This window comes from Erinaceus europaeus, chromosome 7 (assembly GCF_950295315.1).
Source record: "Erinaceus europaeus chromosome 7, mEriEur2.1, whole genome shotgun sequence".
Lineage (NCBI taxonomy): Eukaryota > Metazoa > Chordata > Mammalia > Eulipotyphla > Erinaceidae > Erinaceus > Erinaceus europaeus.
Genome location: NC_080168.1, coordinates 50,003,897 through 50,026,633, shown reverse-complemented (window position 1 = coordinate 50,026,633; position 22,737 = coordinate 50,003,897). Strand labels below are relative to the sequence as shown.

Genomic DNA, 22,737 nt, shown 5'->3' with positions numbered 1-22,737 from the left:
GAAGACCAGAGCTTTTCCCCTAAGGAGTCCTGTCTTCCAGCCAAGGCACAGATCTTACAAGGTGACAAGTGACCTAAGGGTCACATAAGAGAGTTAGCCTTAGAAGTCAGTCTGTCTCATGTTATTTTAACAGGACAACTCCTTCTTTTTCCTCTTATGCAGCACTGAGAGGGGAGAACTGAATATGGTTTTTGCGCACAGCATGGAGACCAGCACACTGCCCCCTTCAGTCCGTCCCATCAGCCTGATGTCCCTTCAGAACCACAGCTGCCCTGAAACGGCCTTGCCTCTGCCCAGCCATGACCCAGCGGAGCCGAGAGGGGCCCAAGTCTGGTTGAACAATGCCACGGACCTGCCCTACAGCCTGAGCCCCGGGGAGGTGGCCGCTGCCAGCATTTTCTTCGGGACCCTGTGGCTGTTCTCCATCTGTGGCAACTTCCTGGTGTGCCTGGTCATTCATCGCAGCCGGAGGACGCAGTCCACCACCAACTACTTCGTGGTGTCCATGGCATGCGCCGACCTCCTCATCAGTGTGGCCAGCACACCTTTCGTCCTGCTGCAGTTCACCACGGGCCACTGGACCCTGGGCAGTGCCCTGTGCAAAGCTGTGCGCTATTTCCAGTACCTCACGCCCGGTGTCCAGATCTACGTGCTCCTCTCCATCTGCATCGACCGCTTCTACACCATCGTCTACCCGCTGAGCTTCAAGGTGTCCCGGGAGAAAGCCAAGAAGATGATCGCCGCCTCTTGGGTTTTGGAAGCCGCCTTCCTCACCCCTGTCTTTTTCTTCTTCGGCTCCAGCCGGGATAGTCACTGCAACTATTTTCTCCCTCCCTCCTGGGAAGGGACTGCATACACCATCCTTCACTTCTCGGTGGGTTTCGTGATCCCGTCTGCCCTCATCCTCTTATTCTACCAGAAGGTTGTCAAGTACATCTGGAGAATAGGCAGTGATGGCCGGACGGTGAGGAGGACGATGAACATCGTCCCAAGGACAAAAGTGAAGACCGTCAAGATGTTCCTCATCTTGAACCTGCTGTTTCTGCTCTCCTGGCTGCCTTTCCATGTGGCTCAGCTGTGGCACCCACAAGAACAAGACTTTAAGAGAAGCTCTTTGGTTTTCACAGCTGTCACGTGGATATCCTTTAGCTCTTCGGCCTCAAAGCCCACCTTATACTCCATCTACAATGCTAACTTCAGGCGAGGGATGAAGGAGACATTTTGCATGTCCTCCATGAAGTGTTACCGCAGCAACGCCTATACTATCACCACTAGTTCAAGGATAGCCAAGAAAAACTACGTGGGTATTTCAGAAATGCCTCCCTCAGCCAAAATGATAACCAAAGACTCAATTTATGACTCGTTTGACAGAGACGCCAAGGAAAAAAAACTGGCTTGGCCCATTAACTCAAACCCACCAAATACCTTTGTCTGACTTCTTAGAATTCTTTCAGTTGTTGTTATGCACCAGAGATTAAAAAGCTTTCACTAGAAAGACCGGGGCTATTTTCTTAAACAGCAGAGGAAGGTGTTTATACCATAAGCTTCTATTTGTTGATTTGGGTTGTGGGCTTCATCTCAAGATGCTTTCTGTTTTAGGGACAGCATTCATCTGGAGCTGCTGTCCATAGTCCTCTTCCTATATGAGTCATGTGCACAAAAGAGAGAAGTGTCTTCCTACTTTTATTTACCACTATGTCAAAAAAAAAAAAAAAAAAAAGCAGAAACCACACACAATCTTTGGCTATTAAGTCAACCTAGCTTTTTTGTGGACTCTTTTCTCCTCCCTACTATAATTTTATTTATTTATTTGCCAGCAGGGCTATTGCTGTTCATCATCAGTACCTGTATGATGAAGCCATCATCCCTGGCAGCCATTTCCCCCCCTTTTTTTGCCCCCAGGGTATTCGCTGGGGCTCCGTGCTGGCACTAGGAATCCACTGTTCCTGCAGTCATTTTTTTTTTTTTTTTGGATAGGACAGAGAAATTGAGAGAGGAGGAGAAGATAGAGAGGGGGAGAGAAAGAGACACCTGTGAACCTGCTTCATCATTTGTGAATCGACCCCCATGCAGGTGGGGAGCCAGGGGCTTGAACCAGGATCTTTTCTCGGGTCCTTGTGCTTTGTACTATGTGCACTTAACCTAGTGTGCCACCACCTGTCCCCCCCTTTTAATAGAGAAATTGAGAGAAGAGGGAGAGATATCCGCAACACTGCTTCTTTGACCGTGAAGCTTCCCCCCCCTTGCAGGAAGCAACTGGGGTCTTGAGCACAGGGGGTCCTTGTACATGGTGACATGTGTGTTCTGCTGGGCAGACCACCACCCAGACCCCCATCTTTTAAAAATATTTTTTTATATTTATTTTCCCTTTTTTTGTCCTTGTTTTTTATTGTTGTTGTAGTTATTGTTATTGATGTCATTGTTGTTAGATCGGACAGAGAGAAATGGAGAGAGGAGGGGAAGGCAGAGAGGGGGAGAGAAAGACAGACACCTGCAGACCTGCTTCACCACTTGTGAAACGACCCTCCTGCAGTGGGGAGCCGTGGGCTGGAACCGGGATCCTTAAACCTGTCCTTGTGCTTCGCACCACCTGCACTTAACCCATTGCGCTACCATCCCACAGAAATCTTATAACACTGGGTTTCTGTAACAAATGAAATCCCCTGGGCCCCACATTTCAGAGACTTGTATTTCTCCTACTAAGCAACTTTTAGGAAGTGCTAGTATTGTATGTTACCTCCTTCCAAGTCTAAATTTGCTGAGAATCCACCTTCTACTTGCTGGGATATACTGGGACCACCTGGGCAGTTTTTGGTGATTGCAATTCATCAGGCTTCTTAGGAAAAGAAAACTTGAGAGCCACGTATTTCCCCTCTCTTCTCCCTTCTCTTTCCTGCCCCTTCTTTCTCCTTTCTGTCTTCCTGAACCTAAGCAATCAGTGATGTGTTGAAATTTTTGAAATCAAAAAGCTATGTTCCACGTGGATGAATGTGAAGGATACTGACTTTTTTTTTTTTTTTTTTTTTTAACAAAGCACTGCTCAGCTCTGGCTTATGGTAGTGCAGGGGATTGAACCTGGCATTTAAGACCCTCAGGCATGAGAATCTGTTTGCATAACCATCATGTTATCCCTCCCCTGTCCACCGCACCCCCACCCCTTTAACATTCAATCAAATGAGCAGACACTTAAAAATGCCAAATGGGGGGGTCGGGTGGTGGCGCAGTGGGTTAAGCGCATGTGGCACAAAGCACAGGGACCGGTATAAGGATCCCGGTTCGAGCCCCCGGCTCCCCACCTGCAGGGGAGTCGCTTCACAGGCGGTGAAGCAGGTCTGCAGGTGTCTATCTTTCTCTCCCCTTCTCTGTCTTCCCCTCCTCTCTCCATTTCTCTCTCTCCTATCCAACAACGAATTGCGTCAACAAGGGCAATAATAATAATAACCACAAAGAAGCTACAACAAGGGCAACAAAAGGGGGGGAAAATGGCCTCCAGGAGCGGTGGATTCATGGTGCAGGCACCGAGCCCAGCAATAACCCTGGAGGAGGAAAAAAAAAATGAAAAAAAAAATGCCAAATGGGGGGCTCGGACTGTAGCGCACATGGCGCAAAGTGCAAGGACCAGAAGGAGGATCCTAGTTCCAACCTCTGGCTCCCCACCTGCAGGGGGCATTGCTTCATGGGCGGTGAAGCAGGTCTACAGATGTCTTTCTCACTCCCTCTCTGTCTCCCCTCCTCTCTCGATTCCTCTCTGCCCTGTCCAACAACAACAGCAGCAATGACAACAATAATAATAACAAGGGCAACAAAATGGGAAAAATGGCCTCCAGGAGCAGTGGATTCATAGTGCAGGCACCCAGCCCCAGCAATAACCCTGGAGGCAAAAAAAAAAAAAAAAGCCAAACAGAGAAAGGGCTCTGCTGTTGAGGCCCAGACCACTAACTAGTGTCACCCTGTACACAGGGCTCCTTCCTGGCCACTTGGTCACAAAGCCATTGCTCCAGCCTCACCCCCAACCCCCACCCCAAGGCCTCTCCTTCACGTCACATCATCATACTCTATTACAGCTCAGATTCTTGTCAATCTGTGATAATTCAGTTCCTGTCTGGTTCCCAGGTCTCCATGCTTTCAAATCCACAACCAGCATATTAAAAAAAAAACAAAAAGTTTGATTCAAGCAGTGAGCTCGCCAGCAAGACAGGTATGCACGTTTATACTCTCGTTCGTGAAAGTCGCAAATAATTGCTTCAATTGTTCAGTGACTTTCCTTGCACTGTTTGATCCGACCCTCTCAACAGCTCTGTGATGTATTTATTGTCACCTCTGTTTCATAGACGAGGAGACTGGATCTCAGTCATGTGACTGGTCTAGGTCGGCAAGGATGGAGCTGCTGTTCACATACAGGTCTTCTAACCACAAGTATCTCTAAGGAAGACACGAGTGACAAGATCCTCTCAGGCCTCAAGGGGCTTACTAGCTGCCACCATGAATGTCGGAGAGGGTCTGGCCTGACCTTCTTTCTTTCTTCCATCCATCCTTGCTTCTTCTTTCTCTTTCTCTCTCTCCCCCTTTCCTTCTTTCTTTTCTTTTCTTTCTTTTCTCTTTCTTTCTTTCTCTCTCTCTTTCTTTCTCTCTCTTTCTTTCTTCCAGTTAGGACAGATAGAAGTCGAGAGGGGAGGGGGTAGTAGGGAGGGAAAGAAAAAGAGAGATGCGGGGGTCGGGCAGTGGCGCAGCGGGTTAAGCGCAGGTGGCGCAAAGCGCAAGGACGGCGTAAGGATCCCGGTTCGAGCCCCCGGCTCCCCACCTGCAGGGGGGTCGCTTCACAGGCGGTGAAGCAGGTCTGCAGGTGTCTCTCTTTCTCTCCCCCACTCTGTCTTCCCCTCCTCTCTCCATTTCTCTCTGTCCTATCCAACAATGAATAGCGTCAACAAGGGCAATAATAATAACCACAACGAGGCTACAACAACAAGGGCAACAAAGGGGGTAAAAATGGCCTCCAGGAGCGGTGGATTCGTGGTGCAGGCACTGAGCCCAGCAATAACCCTGGAGGGAAAAAACAAACAAACAAAAAAAGGGAGAGATGCCTGCAGACCTACTTTTTCACTTGTGAAGCTTTCCCCCTGCAGATGGGAACTGGGAACTTGAATCTGGGTCCTTGCACATAGTAATGTGTATGCTCAGCTGGGTGTGCCATTGCTTGGCTATGGACCATTCTTCTTCTTCTTTTTTTTTAGTCGTTATTTATTGGATAAACACAGCCAGAAATTGAGAGGGTAGCAAAAGATAGAGAGAAAGACACCCACGACACTGCTTCACCACTTGCAAAACTTTCCCCCTGCAGGTGGGGACTGAAAGCTTGAACCCAGGTCCTTGTGCACTGTAACATATGCGCTCAACCAGGTGTGCCACCAACCGGCCCCCTGGCCATTCTATAAAGAAGAGTCACTGAGGTTCCCTTGGTTTTTAACGGGCTCTTAGACTCAGCTGAATATTCAAGATTCAGAAAGAAGTTGTGCATTCCCACCTCACCAGCACAGGGAAACAAAATAGGGTCTTATTCAAGACAAGGAACAAGAAGAAACATCCCATCTTGAGAATTCCTACAAAGTTAATGTTTAAATTTGAGATGTTTCTTTTAATCAAGACAAATGTTTGTGCTGGGGAGATAGCATAACAGTTATGCATATAGCCTCCATGCCTGAGCACTAAAGTCCCAAATTCAGTCCTCAGCACCACCATAAGTCAGAACTGAGATTTTCTCTGGTAATAAAAAGTAATAATAGGAGGTGGGAATTGTATGGAGTTGAAATCCTTTTATCCTATGGTGTTGTTGATCATTATTAAATCAATAAAAAATTAGTAGTAGTAGTAGCAACAGTAATACATTAAAATATTTTTTAATTTCACATTCTTACCCCATCAGTAAGTGGCACTCCAAAATGACAGAATGTGGGGCCAGAGTGGTGGCGCACCTGGTTAAGTGCACACAGTAGAGTGCTCAAGGACCTGAGTTCAAGCCCCTGGTCCCCACCTACAGAGGGAAAACTTCATGAATGGTGAAGCAGAACTGCAGGTGTCTTTCTGTCTTTCTTCCTCTTTGCCACCCCAACCCCATTTCAGTTTCTGTCTCTATTCAATAATAAATAAATCAAAATAAATGTTTTTTAAAAAGGAAAAGAATCTTTAAAAAATGACAGAATGAGCTAGGTATTTTTCTGACTTCACCCTTGAAAGGTTATGGTTCCAACTTGTAAACAAATAAAAGAGACCCCTGTCTTAATGGACTATTTTTGCACTTTGAATTGAGTATCATTTCATTTATATTGTCAGGCCTCATGCATTTGTGACACCACCACTCCTGGGTCACCTTCCATTCATTCTTTGAGAGAGAGAGAGAGAGAGAGAAGAGAGGCACCACAGCTCTGCTCCCCCATCCAAAGAGCTTACCCTGCTGCTGTGGTGCATCTACATGGTGTCAGGGATCAAACCCTGATTTTCACACACAATAAGGCATACACTCTAACAGGTGAGCTATTTCTAGCACCAGAAAGTTATTGTCATTATTACCGTTTTGCTACCAGGGTTATCACTGGTGTTCAGTGTCTACATGACAACTCCATCATTCCTTTTTTTTCCTTTTCCTTTTGATAGAAGGTGAGAAAAGGGGGGTGGGGATGACTGAGAGAAGGAGACACACTTGCAGCACTGCTCCACCACTTGTGAAGCTTCTCCCTGCAGGTGGGGCCCAGGGGATTCAATGAGAGTGCTTGAGCATGGTAATGTATAAGATCTAGGTAGACCGCCACCCGACCCCCAGATGATTTAAAAAAATTTTTTTTATTATCTTTATTGGCTAGAGACAGCCAGAAATTGAGAGGAGGGAAGTTAAGTGAGGGAGAGAGACAGCGACACCTACAGACCTGCTTCACCATTTGCAAAGCTTTCCCCTTGCAGGTGGGGACCAGGGGGCTCAAACCCCGGTCCAGGAGCATGTGCGCTCAACCAGGTGTGCCACCACCCGGCCCTGAGATGATTATTTTTTAAAGTTAAATGGAGGGAGTCAGGCGGTAGCGCAGCGGGTTAAGCGAGGTGGCGCAAAGTGCAAAGACCAGCATAAGGATTCCCGTTTGAGCCCCCAGAAGGCTCTCCACCTTCAGGGGTGTCGCTTCACAAGTGGTGAAGCAGGTCTGCGGGTGTCTTATCTTTCTCTCCCCCTCTCTGTCTTCCCCTCCTCTCTCCATTTCTCTGTGTTCTATCTAACAACAATAACAACAACAATAATAAATACAACAATAAAACAACAAGGACAAAAAAGGGAATAAATAAATATTAAAAAATAAAGTTAAATGGATATATGTATATATATATTTTAATTTTTTAGGTCTTAATTCAAACTGAAGAAGACAGAATAATAACTAAATTCTACTCTGTCTTTAATGTACTAGTGAGTTGACCCCCCACTAGGTGGGAATTCAGTGAGACAGTCTCAGATCTATTCTTGTAGAAGTCATTCTTTTGGGGTCTGGGCAGTGGCACACCCAGTAGAGCACACACATTCCCATACACAATAATCAGGGTTCAAGCCCTTGCTTCCACCTGCAGTAGTGAAGCGGTACTACAGGTATCTCTCCCTTTCTATCTCCCCCATCTCCTCTCAGTTTCTCTGTGCTATCAAAAGAAGGAAAAGAAAATGAAAAACTGTCTGCTAGAAGTAGTGGATGCCTCATGTAGGCACTAAGCCCCTGTAACCACCCTGGTGGCAATTTAAAAAAATAGTCATTGGAGAGGCGGGCAGTAGCGCAGCGGCTTAAGCGCATGTGGCGCAAAGCTCAAGGACCAGTGTAAGAATCCCAGTTAGTGGGAGTCGGCCGGTAGCACAACGGTCTAAGCGCAGGTGGTGCAAAGCTCAAGGACCGGCTCAAGGATCCCAGTTGGAGCCCCCGGCTCCCCACCTGCAGGGGAGTAGCTTCACAGGCGGTGAAACAGGTCTGCGGATGTCTGTCTTTCTCTCTCCCTGTCTCCCCCCCCCTCTATTTCTCTCTGTCCTATCTAACAACGACATAAATAACAACAATAATAACTACAACAACAATAAAAAACAGCAAGGGCAACAAAAGGGAAAATAATTTTAAAAAATAATCCTAGTTCGAGCCACTGGCTCCCCACCTGCGGGGGGGGGGGGTCACTTCACAGGTGGTGAGCAGGTCTGCAGGTGTCTTTCTCTCCCCCTCTCTGTCTTCCCCTCCTCTCTCCATTTCTCTTTGTCCTATCCAACAACGACGACATCAATAACAACAATAATAACTACAACAATAAAACAACAAGGGTAACAAAAGGGAATAAATATTTTTAAAAAATTAAAAAAGGTTATTCTTTTGTAAGCTCCCAAAGAATGACAGATCAAGAGTGTTACATTGCAAATGAGAAGACCCCTATGTCTTGTGACAGTGGCGGTTCAGCTACATTTTTTAAAATTTTTTTTATATTTATTTTGTTTATTCCCTTTTTGTTGCCCTTGTTGTACATTTTCTTTTTTAAAAAAATTTATTTATTCCCTTTTGTTGCCCTTGTTTTATTGTTGTACTTATTATTGTTGTTGGATAGGACAGAGAGAAATGGAGAGAGTTGGGAAAGACAGAGAGAGAGATAGACACCTGCAGACCTGCTTCACTGCTTGTGAAGCTATGGGGAGCTGAGGCTTGAACCAGGATCCTTAACACTGGTCCTTGCACTTGGCAACACCTATGCTTAACCCAGGCTTGAACCAGGATCCTTAACACTGGTCCTTGCACTTGGCAACACCTATGCTTAACCCACTGCGCTACTGCCTGACTCCCATCGGCTACATTTTCAACCTGCTGATGAGTCACAGTGTGTTTGTTTAGTTTCCTTTCATGGTCAGGATCCCTGTGGTCTCATGATCCTCAGACTGATGTCACTGCTGCCGAGACGGGAGGAAACAGGATGCACTGCACAGACCTCAGGTGCAGAGGTAGGAGTCCAGGTCCCAGTGACACAGCACCCCCCATGCCTTGCTCTTACCTGGAGGGACCAGAGGGGAGTCACAGGAAGGCGGGCTGCTGAAGAGAAGAAATGGGACCCCCATGATGCAGTGCACCATGAAACTGGATCCCTGTGGTCTCCAACAAGAACTCAGAAAAATGGCTCTTCCTCTTTTGACTGTATTTACTTGGATTACAGCTTGCCTAAGTCCAAACACAAAAGGCAAGCAGAAAGTTCACCCTAGATGAGAGGAGAGGGTGGAGAGAGTCTGGACAGAGAAGACGGTCCAGTGGGAGAAGGAGGGGGCAGTACAACAGGAGATCAGTCTGGCTGCAGCATTGAGATTAGGATGGGACAGAGAGGTGGTTGCTGATTAAAAGTGGCAAGGGACTATATTAAAGGTAGTGGTAATGGATTCAGAACACAAGGGTTAAGAAATCATTACATTGGGCACCAGGAGGTGGTGTACTTAGTTGAATGCACAATGTTCAAGAATCTGGCTTCAAACCTCCCAGTCCCCACCTGCAGGGGGAAATGCTTTGAAATTTGCATGTGTCTCTCTCCCTATCTTCCCCTTCCCCCTCAATTTATCTTTGTCATTATCCAATAAGTAAATACAAAAAAAAAAAAGAGAGAAAGAAAGAAAGAAAGAAAGAAAAGAAAGAAAGAAAGATGGCCGTGGGGAGCAGGGTGCCAAGCAGTGGCATGCTTATCTTGTTCCAGGAGACTGTCAGAGGAAGGGACAGGCGTAGAAGTTGAGCCCTCCTATTCTTATCATCAGGAAAAGCATTTGTCCCAAAGGTCAGGAAATGTATCCGATCAGATGAGTTTATTATTGTTATTGTTTGTTTTAAAAATATTTTATTTGTTAGCATTTTAATCTTTATTGGAAATAGAGAAATTGAGAGGGGAAGGGTTTGAAATAGAGTGGGAGAGAGAAAACCTGCAGCACTGCTTCACTGCTAATGAAGCTTCCCCCCCACAGGTGGAGGTCAGGGGCTTGAACTCAAGTCTTTGTGCTGGTAACATGTGTGCTCAATCAGGTGCACCACCACTTGGCCCCATTTAAATTTTTTTTTTTTTTATAGCCACCAGGGTTAACACTGGAGCTTAGTGCCTTCAAGACAAATCCATTACTCCTGGTGGCCATTCCCCCCCTTTTCTTATCCTTTTATTTGATAAATCAGAGAGAATTTTATAGGGAAGTGGGGGGAGAGAAGAGAAGAAGGGGAGAGAGAGAAGAAGAGAGAGAGAGAGACCTATGATACTGTTTCATTGTTCCTGAGGTTTCCCTCCCCATACACTGCAGGTGGGGACTGAGAACTTGAACCTGGGTCCTTGTGCTTTATAACATGTGTGCTCAACCAGGTGTACCACTTGGATGAGCTTCCATGTGAGCCTTTCCAGGCTCCTAGGTTCCCCGGGCTCTGCTGTGGGTGGGTTCCCCCAAGGCACATGGGGAGCAGAGGTACCAGCCAGATATGCTTGGTCACTTTGCTTCTCGCTGGTAGACATAGTGCACTAAGCCTTTGTCTTGCTGCCACCTGTTCAAATTCACTTTGTGTTTAAAGATATGATTTATTTCCAGGAGAGAGAAAAATCAGAGAATCACTGCTGCATATTTGATGTTAGGTCTTGAACCCAGGGTTTCACGCCTATAAGCCCCACTCACACTCTTTCTGAGTGCTCATGAGAGTGACAGTTGGATATCCACATACACTGAAGTAACTCCTGCAACCTGAGTTGTTGAACACATCTGTCACCTCACTGCTGTTTTGTAGTGTGTGGTGAGAACACTAAAGAGTTACTCTCTTGGGGGCTGGGTGGTGGGCACCCAATTGAGTGCATAAGGACCCAGGATTGAGCCCCTGCTCCCCATCTGCAAGGGGGATACGTCACAAGCAGTGAAGCAGGTCTGAAGGTGTCTTTCTTCCTCTCTATCTCTCCTTCCTATCTCAATTTCTCTCTGTCCTATCAAGTATAATAGAAAAAAAGGGGGGTGGGAGTCGGGCTGTAGTGCAGCGGGTTAAGCGCAGGTGGCGCAAAGCACAAGGACCGGCATAAGGATCCCGGTTTGAACCCCGGCTCCCCACCTGCAGGGGAGTCGCTTCACAGGCGGTGAAGCTGGTCTGCAGGTGTCTATCTTTCTCTCCCCCTCTCTGTCTTCCCCTCCTCTCTCCATTTCTCTCTGTCCTATCCAACAATAACAATAATAACTACAACAATAAAACAACAAGGACAACAAAAGGGAATAAATAAAATAAATAAATAATTTAAAAAAAGAAAGAAAGAAAGGGGGGATGGTAAATGGCCATTGGGAGCCATAGATTTGAAATACTGGCACCAAGCCCCAGCAATAACCCTGATGGCAATTTAAAGAAAATACTTACTCTTAGCAAGTTTATAGCAATACATACATGATTCAATATTATCATTATACCATACGGTGTGATCACCTTACTGTGCAAGTAGCCCCCCACCCCCTCCCAATTCCCTACCTCCAATGTGAACTTTGTGCCCTTTGACATATAATGGAGCTAATTTTGAAGCAACACTACCAAGACCTGCTGAAACTACTTGATCAGGACCAGCTTTGAGATCATATTCCTAAGGACTATGAAAAAGAAGCAGTTACAGATCTCAGAGCAGAAAAAGAATATTGGGAGGCCTGTGCCATAAAGATGCAACCTATACAAGTTCACTATCACAGGCTGGACATGGCAGAAAATGGAGTTGCTGCGGAGGATTTGCCCCCCTCCATCAGAACGTCCACCATGTAGAGGGCTGGCTAGCCAATGGCGGGTAAAGGGGAAACTAGCGCTATCCAGTCAACCTAAGACAGGGTACCTGGTACTACTGGGCAAAAACGACCAGGTGTTCCAATGATGGGTAAGACGGAAAGCTGATCCCCAACCTAAGACAAGCACAGCCCACCCTGCCACAAAATAAAGTCCGCCAAACATCAAGACATGTATCCATATATATATATATATATATATATATATATATATATATATATATATATATATATATATATATATGGAAGGGGGACATGTGGGAGCCACATGTGCCCTCAAGGTTGCTATTGGCATGGCCACATAGCCATTGTTCACAGAAGGCCTTGCTTACAAGATAAGTTTCTGTTTCCTAACCAGAGTCTTGACAAAGAAAAGTTTCTGTTTGTCACCACTGTACCTTTCTCGTAAGTCAGGTAACTTGCCCACCTCCCTATGAGTCACCCAGGACCTTCTAGATAACGGCTGATCACCATGACAACATGCCACGTCAACCAACTGCCCCCAGCTGCTAACCTCCCCCTTACCCCGGCCTTAAAAACAGCACCTTTGGTGCTAATAAACAGACTTGATCAGAATCCTGTCTTGTCTCATTTCTCTCTTGCGTCTCTTGTCCCCATTCCCTCTCCCTTGTCCTCACTCCCTCTCCTAGGTTTACCTACGTTGAAGGTGCCGTGGGTAACCCCCTTATTGTTCAGAAGAGAAAATTAAGAGCCAGAGAAGTTAAGTAATAGCTGAACTAACATGCCTTCTGTCAACCAGCCCAACATTAAACAATTTTTATTTTATTATTATTAATTTAATGAGATTGAAACATGGTTGGGTGGGTGCAGGGGAGAGACCAGAGCACAGGGCTCAGCTCTGGCTTATGGTGGTGCTAGGAGTTGAACCTCAGAGTTTCAGGCAGGAAAGCTTTTTGCAGAACCATTATGTTGTCTCCACCACTACCACCATCACCACCCACAACAATTTTTTTCTGCCTCCAGGGTTATTATTGGGGCTTGGTGCCTGCAGTAGATATCCATTGCTCCTGGAAGCCATCTTTTTTCCACTGTTGTTGGGCATGACAGAAATTGAGAGAAAAGGGGAAGACAGAGAGGGGGAGAGAAAGACAGACACCTGCAGACTTGCTTTACCGATTGCGAAGTGACCCCCCCTGCAGGCGGGGAGCTGGGGGCTTGAACAGGGATCCTTTTGCAGCCATTTTGCTAGCCCCATGGCAGCGTGGTAGTACAATTCTTTATTGATGCGGACGCCCCAGAGTCAGGTGTGAGCTAGCAAAATGGCCACCTCCCGCTATGCACGCCAGCCCTTCTCCAGGTCGGGATGCTGAAGAGGAAGAGAAAGAGAGCGAAACCAGGAACAGCAGAGAGCTTTATAGGGTAAAAAACGGAAGTGGCAAGTCGGGAATGGGATTGGCTAGGAAAGGGGATGGAGAAAACAAGGCATGCTGGAAAGGTGGAAGCGTCCTTAGCAACTGTTGCAATGGTTTTAACTGAATTAGCAATACCCTGAAGGGATAAGGTGGTGGGGATCTTTCAGGCAAAACAATGATTATGTAAATAAACCACAGTGTCAGCAATGGAGCATGGAGCAGGGGGGGCGCCTGTCTTTAAGGCCGACACCTTGTGCTTAGCAATATGTCTACTTAACCCACTGAGCCACCAATTTTTAAATTTTTTAAAAAATATTTATTTATTCCCTTTTGTTGTCCTTGTTTTTTATTGTTGTAGTTATTATTGTTATTGATGTCGTCGTTGCTGGATAGGACAGAGAGATAGAGAGAGGAGGGGAACACAGGGGGAGAGGAAGACAGACATCTGCAGATCTGCTTTACTGCCTGTGAAGTGACTCCCCTGCAGGTGGGGAGCCGGGCTCAAACCAGCATCCTTAGCCCGGCCCTTGCGCTTTGTGCCACGTGCACTTAACCCGCTACACTACCACCCGACTCCCGAGCCACCTATTTTTAAATGTTGTCATTCTACTTGCTGTGGCATGACTCCTTTACTGGAGAAACAAAATCCTCCTCATGCTGCAAACTTGAGAAAAATATACTCTTGCATGGGGGGATGGGAAATCGTATGCTCATGTCAACCACTGTACTACAGACCCATTTAAAGTGATTTTAAAAATCTTCAGTTAAGACTATATTAAAAAAAGAAATGTGTAGAGCAGAATTCACTGCTCTCCAGCTAACCATCTCCAGAGACCCGCTTCGAGAGCACTTAAAAACAGTGTGTTGTCTGTTTCGCTGAATGGTCGCTAGGTGGCACCATGGCCAGAGGACAGAGCCGGCACTGCCTCATCAGGCCTGTCACACAGGGGAACTCAGAGAGCCTGGTCGCCTAGCAACCGGCCTGAACTCTGCCGAACACCTAGGAGCAGCTGTGGATCAACTAATCCATCAGTGCCTTCAGAACACAAAACAGGGAAACACTGGCGGGGGGGGGGGGGGGGGGGGGGAGGGGGGGGGAGTTCCAGAACAATTAATACACTTTACAGGCCTGGAGCCACTAGTCATGGTATTATTCTCAACGCATTTTATAAGCAGTGCTGTCCCCTGAAAAATACCCACCCAACCACCAGAATGGTAGTAGTGCCACCCACACTTCCCCATGCCCCGTCCCTCTTCTGCCCCTTCTCCCATTCAGCTCTGTGAATTCATAGACCTTTTCATGGCAGCGTGATCTAGACTTTCCCGACAAGTGAATGATCCGTTCTAATGAGTAGGCCTTGGACTCATTTTAGGTTAAATTTATTTTAGGGGAGTCGGGCGGTAGCGCAGCGGGTTAAGCGCACTTGGCGCCAAGCGCAAGGTCCCTAAGGATCGCGGTTCGAGCCCCTGGCTCCCCACCTGCGGGGGATTTACTTCACACGCAGTGAAACATGCCTGCAGGTGTCTTTCTCTCCCCCTCTCTGTCTTCCCCTTCACTCTTCACTCCTCTCTGTCCTAACAACGACAACATCAATAATAACTACAACAATAAAAAGGGCAACAAAAGGGAAAAATAAATTTTAAAAGTTTTAAAAATTTACTTTAGGCTCATTTTCTCACTTCCCTTGGAACACACCCCAACAGCCTGCAACATTATGAACTCTTTTCAAGAGTGCTGTGTTCTTTCTTTTCCTTCCTTTCTTCTTACTTCCTCCTGCCTTCACGGTTATCTCTGGGACTTGGTGCCTGCATTACAAGTCCCCTGCTACTAGTGGCCATTGTTTCCCTCTTTTTTCTCCTTTATTTGATAGGGCAGAAATTGAGAGGGAAAGGAAGGTAGAGAGGGAGAAGGAAAGAGAGACAGCTGCAGCACTGCTTTGCCATTTGTGAAGCTTGCCCCTTCAGATGAGGGCTGGGGGCTTGAACCTGGGTTCTTGGGCATTATAATGTATGTGCTCAACTGGGCGTGCTACTGCCTGGCTTTTATTTAGTTGTTTACTATTTAAGAAGCAGTTACTCCTAACTTCTATTAAGCTTACCAATTACTCTATGGAACTTGTCCTTTTTTTAAAAAAAAATATTCCCTTTTGTTGCCTTTGTTGTTGTAGTTATTATTACTGTTGTTGGATAGGACAGAGAGAAATGGAGAGAGGATGGGGAAGACAGAAAGTGGGAGAGAAAGACACCTGAAGACCTGTTTCACTGCTTGTGAAGCGACTCCCCTTGCAGGTGGGGAGCCAGGGGCTTGAATCGGGAGCATTACGCCGGTCCTTGTGCTTTGCGCCATGTGCACTTAACCCGCTGCACTACTGCCTGACCTCATATCTGTATCTTTTAAAGAAGGACAAGTTCTGGGGAGTTGGGTGGTAAGCGCAGGTGGCACAAAGAGCAAGTACTGACGTAAGGATCCCGGTTCAAGCCCCCAGCCCAACACTTGCAGGGAGGTTGCTTTACAAGCGGTGAAGCAGGTCTGCAGGTGTCTTTCTCTCCCCCTTTGCTCCCCATTTCTCTTTGTCCTATCCAACAATAACATCAATAACAACAATCATAATAACCACAACATTAAAAAACAACTAGGGCAACAAAACAGGAAAAAAAATTAGCCTCCAGGAGAGCAGTGGATTTGTGGTGCAGGCACCAAGCCCCAGCAATAACCCTGGAGGCAAAAAATATATATATATAGATCATAGATGATAGATAGATATAACATGAACCAGAGCATCACTCTGACATCTGCAGAATTTTTTATGAGGGCCAGGCAGCACACTAGGTTTAACACACAATCACCATGCACAAGCCTCTGGTCGCAACTTGTAGGGAGGAAGCTTCAAGAACAGTGAAGCTATGCTGCAGGCATGTCTTTCTCTCTCTCCCTATCTCCTCCTCCCCTTGCAATATCTTTCATTCCTATCAAATAAAACACAAGATGGGGGGATGACTGCTGGGAGTAGTGGATTTACTGTGCAGGCACTGAGCCCCAGCAATAACCCTGGTGGATTTTTTTTTTTTTAACTAATCAGCAAGACAGAAAAAGAGCCAGAGTGATACTCTTGACACCTCATACCTTCAATCCAGCCCTATCCACTGGCCTCCTCCAGGGGCCACCACCGTGTTCATTTGGACCCCAGGGCTTACTTTGAGTTCAGCAACTTTTACCTCCTAGTCATTTCTGGAGCTGGGTTTGGTTGTTTCTCTGCACCCCCTAACAGTTTCTAAGTCACTACCACCGTCTATTTTGTGAAGTGACCTGAATTGGACGTGCACGTCTCCAAGCTGCCAAAAGCCTGACAGAATCCTGCAGCTTCCTGAGGCCAGTGACCCTAACACAATGCTGCCCAGGACCTGCTGATCACAGGCGCCTGGCCTATTGTGGGAAGAGAGATCTTGGGCCCCTTGGCTTCCTTAACAGGACGACTTTGTGACTATCTGCTGACTCGCAACTGCCTTGGAATCAAGACAGATGGAGTTAGCTTAGAGGAGAACAAACTTCCCTAGCAGCCCCATGACCTGCTTTATGCAGATTGGATGGGTGCCAGTTGGAACTAACTGTTCGTAATTAGCTTAATTAATGGAAGGCTGCTTTGTTAGGAAAGAACATAACTCTAGGACTGCAGAGGGGCGTAATGATTAGCTAAAAAAAAAAAAAAGACTTTGGAAACGTGATAATGATATGTAAATATCTTTATATAGTAGTTTACTATTTAAGAAGCAGTCACTCGTGACTCCTATTAAGCTTACAAATTACTCTGTGGAACTTGTCCTTTTTAAAAGATGGATGGATGGATGGATGGATGGATGGATGGATGGATGGACAGAATACAGAACACAAGCTAGAGCATCACTCTGACACATGAGATTTCAGGGATCGAACTCCCAAGTTGGGCCGTGCATGAGTTTGGTGCCCTACCGACTGTACCACCTCCCAGGTTGCTGTCATCGCTCTCATCATCATCTTCTTTATAAGATGAGAAGGCAGAGAGATCACATGACTTAAGATGTTTCAGGGAATGGGCTCAAGACAAGCTTTTCTGCCTAAATCTCACTCTCCTGTTACTACACAGGTTTATGCCGACGCATTCAGTGTTGTAAAATAAACAATCTGAGATATCTCTCTGGTGAAGATACTTTTATTTTTCATAAAAATATAATTGTACAATGCTCTTCAGAAAAAAGATTCTTTCAGTGCCCCCAAAACACCATGTGGTATAATAGTAATCTTCCCCTCTTAAAACTAAGTATGTAGTTGATAATATGCAACTTATTTTCATGTAAAATATAGCATTTATAGTGGCTTTTTTTTTTTTTAATTTTCTTTGCCCTGTTTGAACTAAAGGTCTTTTTTTTGTTTGTTTTTGTAATGAACCAAATAAAGTCTATCATAATCCAAAGAGGGTAAAAATAAAAATGCTAAGCAGTGATGCTGATAAATGCTGTCAATTAGCTGGTATGAGTTTGCTGCAATAAGATAGATGATGGTTTAGATCTAGTAGATGAAACAGAAAAATAAATTTAAGAACATTGACTAGATCCTAAAACATAGACTTGGTCAGACGTATTCCACATTATGTAGGCTTCTCTAATACATATAGCAGGTCTGTGCTAAATTAATGACAGAATATGATGGGCTACACATATAAATATGTCCCTCTCCTCCTTACCTTTCTTTTCTATGGGAAGATGAAAGAAAAAGAGATTAAGGACAGCAGCACTGACCCAGAGGGACTGAGCTCACTGCTCCCTCAGCCGGTCAACTGAGGTCCAGGTAAGAGAGATGGTCGGGTTCCAGTGTGCTGCTCCCTAACCACATGGAGGAAGAAACACTCCCACTCTTTCAGCCAGTGACTTTTAGTAACATGCTTCCAGTGGCCAAAGCCTGAAGCCTGCACAATACCCCAGACATTCACAACATTCCTTGTGACGACCAAGAGACTTTCTTTTGGTTTATATCTATTCCCGAATACCACACAGGTTTAGGAATAAACTCAAAATGAGTTGTAATTTACTTTGACCCAAATTACACATCCTCCACCTGAGGACAAAGTCACTGACTGCTTCTGCAACGATAGTGGGGACGGAGGGGAAGGAGGCTCAAATGACCCTGTAATTTTAAAATTACAATCCAGGGAGGAGAAATCCTTCAAGCACAATGGAGACATTCCACTGAAGAGCCACATTAATTTTGGAATGTTTGCTTTGAAAACAACTCTTCTGGGGAAATTCAAACAGTACTGAGCAAAAGCCACATAGAGTAAGTCTTAGATTGTTTTGTGAAATTAAAGAAACAAAAAACAAATGTACATTTGAGTAGACCAGATGGCAAAAACATACCCATTACAACCTGAATACTATATTTAAAACACTTAACTTCTGAAGGCCAGAATATCAACAATCCTTAGTCTATCAATAGGTGTGATACTCCAAAGATATTAAATACTCTTAACCCCCCCACCCCCCGTCCTCCCAGAAAGGAAGAGACCAGTCAGGCTGGGCTGGGTGAGTGGTACATCAGTAGTCACGCAGGACTAGATTAGAGATCTGAGTCTGCAGTCAAAGTGCAAGAGGTCCTTAGGAACTCAGGCGAAGGGAGGCACTTTATTCAAACACACAGCCTAAGAGAAGAGGAAGGTACCTTGTCCTCTGAAACTATGTGGTCCATCTCACAGACCATCTCCTCCTCTTAGGCTGACAGTCTGCAATAGAATGTGTTTTTGTTTAGAAGCCAAGTATTTGCTTCATTCGACCCAAGAACAATTATGACTTAGCAGCAACAGGAACATAACTACTGATTTAACTGTGGAGCAGAGAAAAGAGTGAGAAAGTGTCTTGCTGGGGGAATCCAAAGATTCCCAGGTCTGCTCAAGTGTCTCATTTTCTGAGATGGCTTTCTCAGCTTCCAACATGCCACTCCATTTGGGAGTCAGGGAGTCTGTGGAATGGTCATTGGAAAGAACTACTTTGCCCTTCGGCACTTCCCTCTAGACCAGCACGTCACTCCTCAGCAGAGGCACAAAGGAGATGCAGATCTACAGTGTGTCCCCTTCTGGCTCAGAACCCAGAACACGCTCTATGGAAGGGACCCAGTGTTCCCAGTGTTCCCAGTGGTTACGGCTACGGCCCTCAGATCCACCAGCAGTTTGTCCCTCATCTTGTTCCAGATCTCCAGAGGCAGAAACTTGATCTCAGCAGCTTAGTTTCATCCTATTTTCTCTAGAAACATTCTCTAAGTTAGGTGAGTACACAAAGAAATGTGTGTGAACATTCACTCCTGCCCTCCCCACATACACACACAGATACGTAATACAAACACACACACAAGTATTTATATAAACTCTGGGCTGTCAAGATGACGTGTGCCTGACAAGGTTAACTTCTTAAAAAAAAAAAAAAAAACCTGACTAATCCTCTTCCAAGTGTGGACTAGCAAACTTTCACAGGTTTAGTTTGAGAAGACAGCAACAAAAGTTCTAAAAAGAGGCTGTCGTAAGGGCATTCCCGATGGGCTTTGTTAATGTGTACATTTGAAAACAGGCATATCCTTATGGATTACCAAAATAGAAATGTATATATGCATTAGTACATATTCACAGCTTCTACTGGAATGGCTCACAGGAGAAGTCATGGTTCATGCAGAAAATAAACATGACTCAAATAACATAGACAAACAAGGTCAGGTCCATAAAAGCCAAGCACTTAAGTCATTCAGCCCATTGGCTTTTCACTGTAGGGCAACTAAAAACATGACAGGAGGGGACACCTGAACACACATACAATGACATGGAAAGAATATAAATTAACCACTAAAGCAGTGTGGGAGTTAAGGTGCAAAAAAATACAATCTTCACCATTTTTCTCTACCCCTGTGTTTTTTCAAGCATTACCATAACAAATGCACTGGGTGGCAGTGCTAACTAGAACAGGTCTGAAGGTACATTTTTCTAGGTGCTGAAAGTCAAGCAAAATCCCTTGAGATCTATGATCACGCATTTTGGCAGAAACTGCAGGTTTACAGAGATGACTACTGAGCAGTAGGTAGTAAATGGAGTCAGTAAGTACAATCTTGCCTGTCCATCCTCCAAAGAATCAGAATGTTGGCTTCAGCCATTGACTCATCGTTTGATAGGACCGTCACCCTGAAACAGAAGTCACAGTTACCAACGTAAGAACGCTTTTAAAGTTTTTTGAAGTTTGGTTAATCTGTATAGAAATGATTTTTTTTAATTTCAGATCTTTTAAGAAAGATATTTATTTTTTATCTTATTATTATCTTTTTTTTTCTTTTACCAGAGCACTGTTCAACTTATGGTGATACCAGAGATTGAGCCTGGGACCTCAAATGCCAGGCATGAAACTTATTTTGATTAATTGCTATGCTATCTCGCCAGCACCAAACCTTCAATTCTCTATTTTTTTTCCTCTTTGGTTCCAGGAATTGAACCCAGAGCCTCAAAAATGCAAAGCATGTCCTCTCCCGTGGAGCTACATTTCTAGCCACCCCCATTAAAAGGCACAACCCATAACTATTTTAAGTGTTCCCAAAGCAATAATAGTGATGGAGAAATCAATATAAGCCATCTTTATATTAATTTTGTCTTTTGCCATCAGGGTAATTGTGGGGGCTCCTTGTGTCTGCATGATAACTCCACTAATCCCAATGGCCTTTTTTTTTCTTTTGATAAAGGATGAGATAGTGGTCAGGGAAGTGGTGCAGTGGATAAAGTATTGGACTCTCAAGCATGAGGTCCCGAGTTCGATCCCCAGCAGCATATGTACCAGAGTGATATCTGGTTCTTTCTCTCTCCTCCTATACTTCTCATAAATAAATATTTTTTTAAAAGATAAAGGATGAAACAAAGAGTAGGAGAGATAGAAACCTGTAGCACTGCTCCACCGCTTGTGAAGCCTCCTCCCTATGCATGGGGACCTGGGGAACTAGGGCTTGAACTCTCATCCTCAAGCATGTTAACACGTACGTGCCTTCTAGGCCCCAAGCCATCTTTATTTATAAAGTGTTTTTTTCAACTGAATATTTACATCTAAAATAATTAAGAACTAACTTGGCTACTTAACTCATACCCTATGGAAAAAAGTTTATTTGAAATAATCAGTAATCTCCACGTAAAAGCTAAAACCATAGAACTCTTAGAAAAAAACCACAGGCATAAAGAAATCTCCATGACTTTGGACTTGACAGTGGATTCTTAGATGTGCAACCCAAAGCAGGAAGAGCAAAATAAAACAATTAGATAGCCTATTGAATATAAAGCATGGATCTGATAAATACTGGGCTGTCAAAAAAGCCATGATTAATTTTTCTATGTTTTGCTATGTGAAAATGCATCATGACTTTTATAACAACCTAAGATATATCCAAAACATAAAATGTGCTCTTAGAATTTAATAACCAGATGAAAAACACCCTGTTTGAAATATGGACGAGAGTCTTATAGCAAGGACTAAAAGCATATGAGCAGGTAGGTGCTCAATATCATTAGTCATTAGGGAAACGGATTTCAAAATCAGAATAGATAACTTAGCAATTCTTTTTCTTTTTACACACACTCTTTGATTTCATTTATCCAGAATAGATAAAACTATTGAAATTCAAAGCAGATTTATGGTTGACAGGTGAAGACAACAATATAGTAGGTCACTACCTGTTACTTCTGGGTTTCTTTTTAATCAACAAACTGTTTTGTCAAGAGGCGGTGGCTATACAAACATTGTGAAAGGAACTAAGAGCTTCTACAGTATTATTTGAAATTGGTTAATTCTATGTTATCTGAATTTTACCTTTTAAAAAAAGCCAGCCTGGGGAGACTGGTTATGCAAAAGATTGTCATGCCTCAGGCTCATAGGTGCCAGGTTTAATCCCCAGCACCACCATAAGCCAGAGCTGAGCAGTGCTCTGGTGTCTCTCTCTGTCTCTCTGTCTCTCTCTCTCTCTCTCTCTCATTAAAATAAAGAAAACTAGTAAGACAAAGAGCCTTTAAGGTGGTGGACTGCTATACTAGACAGAAGCGGGGCTAGGTGAGTGCATGCTCTACCATGCTAGCTGTGTGGGTGTGGGCACCTTACCCAGCGCCTCTGTTATTTATTCAACTATAAAATTAAAGGAGGATTTCTCTGTACAGTTATGAGAAGTCATATTTGAGAGAGTAAGCTGTAAATTAAAGTACAGACGACAGGTACTGTTATTAACAACTAGAATCCAGTACTCCTATTTCTGGACTCAGTTTATTTCACAGAAAATGTCCACACATTTATCAATTGCTCTCTATAGGTCCCAAGTAAAATGTATTACAATATTTACAATTTGATGCCACTATAATTTTTATTTTATTATTATTTAAAAATTTTTTATTTTTACTTATTTTCCCTTTTGTTGCCCTTGGTTTTTATTTTTCTGTGTTGTAGTTATTATTTTTGTTGTTACTGATATCATCATTAGATAGAACAGAGAGAAATGGAGAGAGGAGGGGAAGACAGAGGGGGAGAGAAAGATAGACA

The 22,737-nt window shown here is 44.6% G+C and overlaps 2 protein-coding genes across 7 annotated transcripts in view; one reads left to right on the top strand and one right to left on the bottom strand.

The window, feature by feature from the left end:
- The window catches only part of GPR19 (G protein-coupled receptor 19), a 42,680-nt gene extending 41,162 nt beyond the window's left edge, over positions 1-1,518 (top strand). For all 4 annotated transcript variants that reach the window (XM_060194411.1, XM_060194410.1, XM_060194409.1 and 1 more), the window contains one exon: positions 163-1,518. In XM_060194411.1, the coding sequence (XP_060050394.1) occupies positions 185-1,435 (1,251 nt within the window). In that variant the 5' untranslated portion in view covers positions 163-184 and the 3' untranslated portion in view covers positions 1,436-1,518. The remainder of the gene's footprint in view (positions 1-162) is intronic.
- CREBL2 (cAMP responsive element binding protein like 2) overlaps positions 1-22,737 on the bottom strand; it is a 60,297-nt gene that overhangs the window by 11,582 nt on the left and 25,978 nt on the right. Inside the window, exon 4 of one of the 3 annotated variants that reach the window (XM_007515839.3) lies at positions 17,342-20,360. The exons of the other annotated variants lie outside the window; for them this stretch is intronic. Coding sequence (XP_007515901.2) covers positions 20,356-20,360 — 5 coding nt within the window. The 3' untranslated portion in view covers positions 17,342-20,355. Of the gene's footprint in view, positions 1-17,341; positions 20,361-22,737 lie in introns of those variants that run through there. 3 annotated transcript variants of the gene reach the window in all.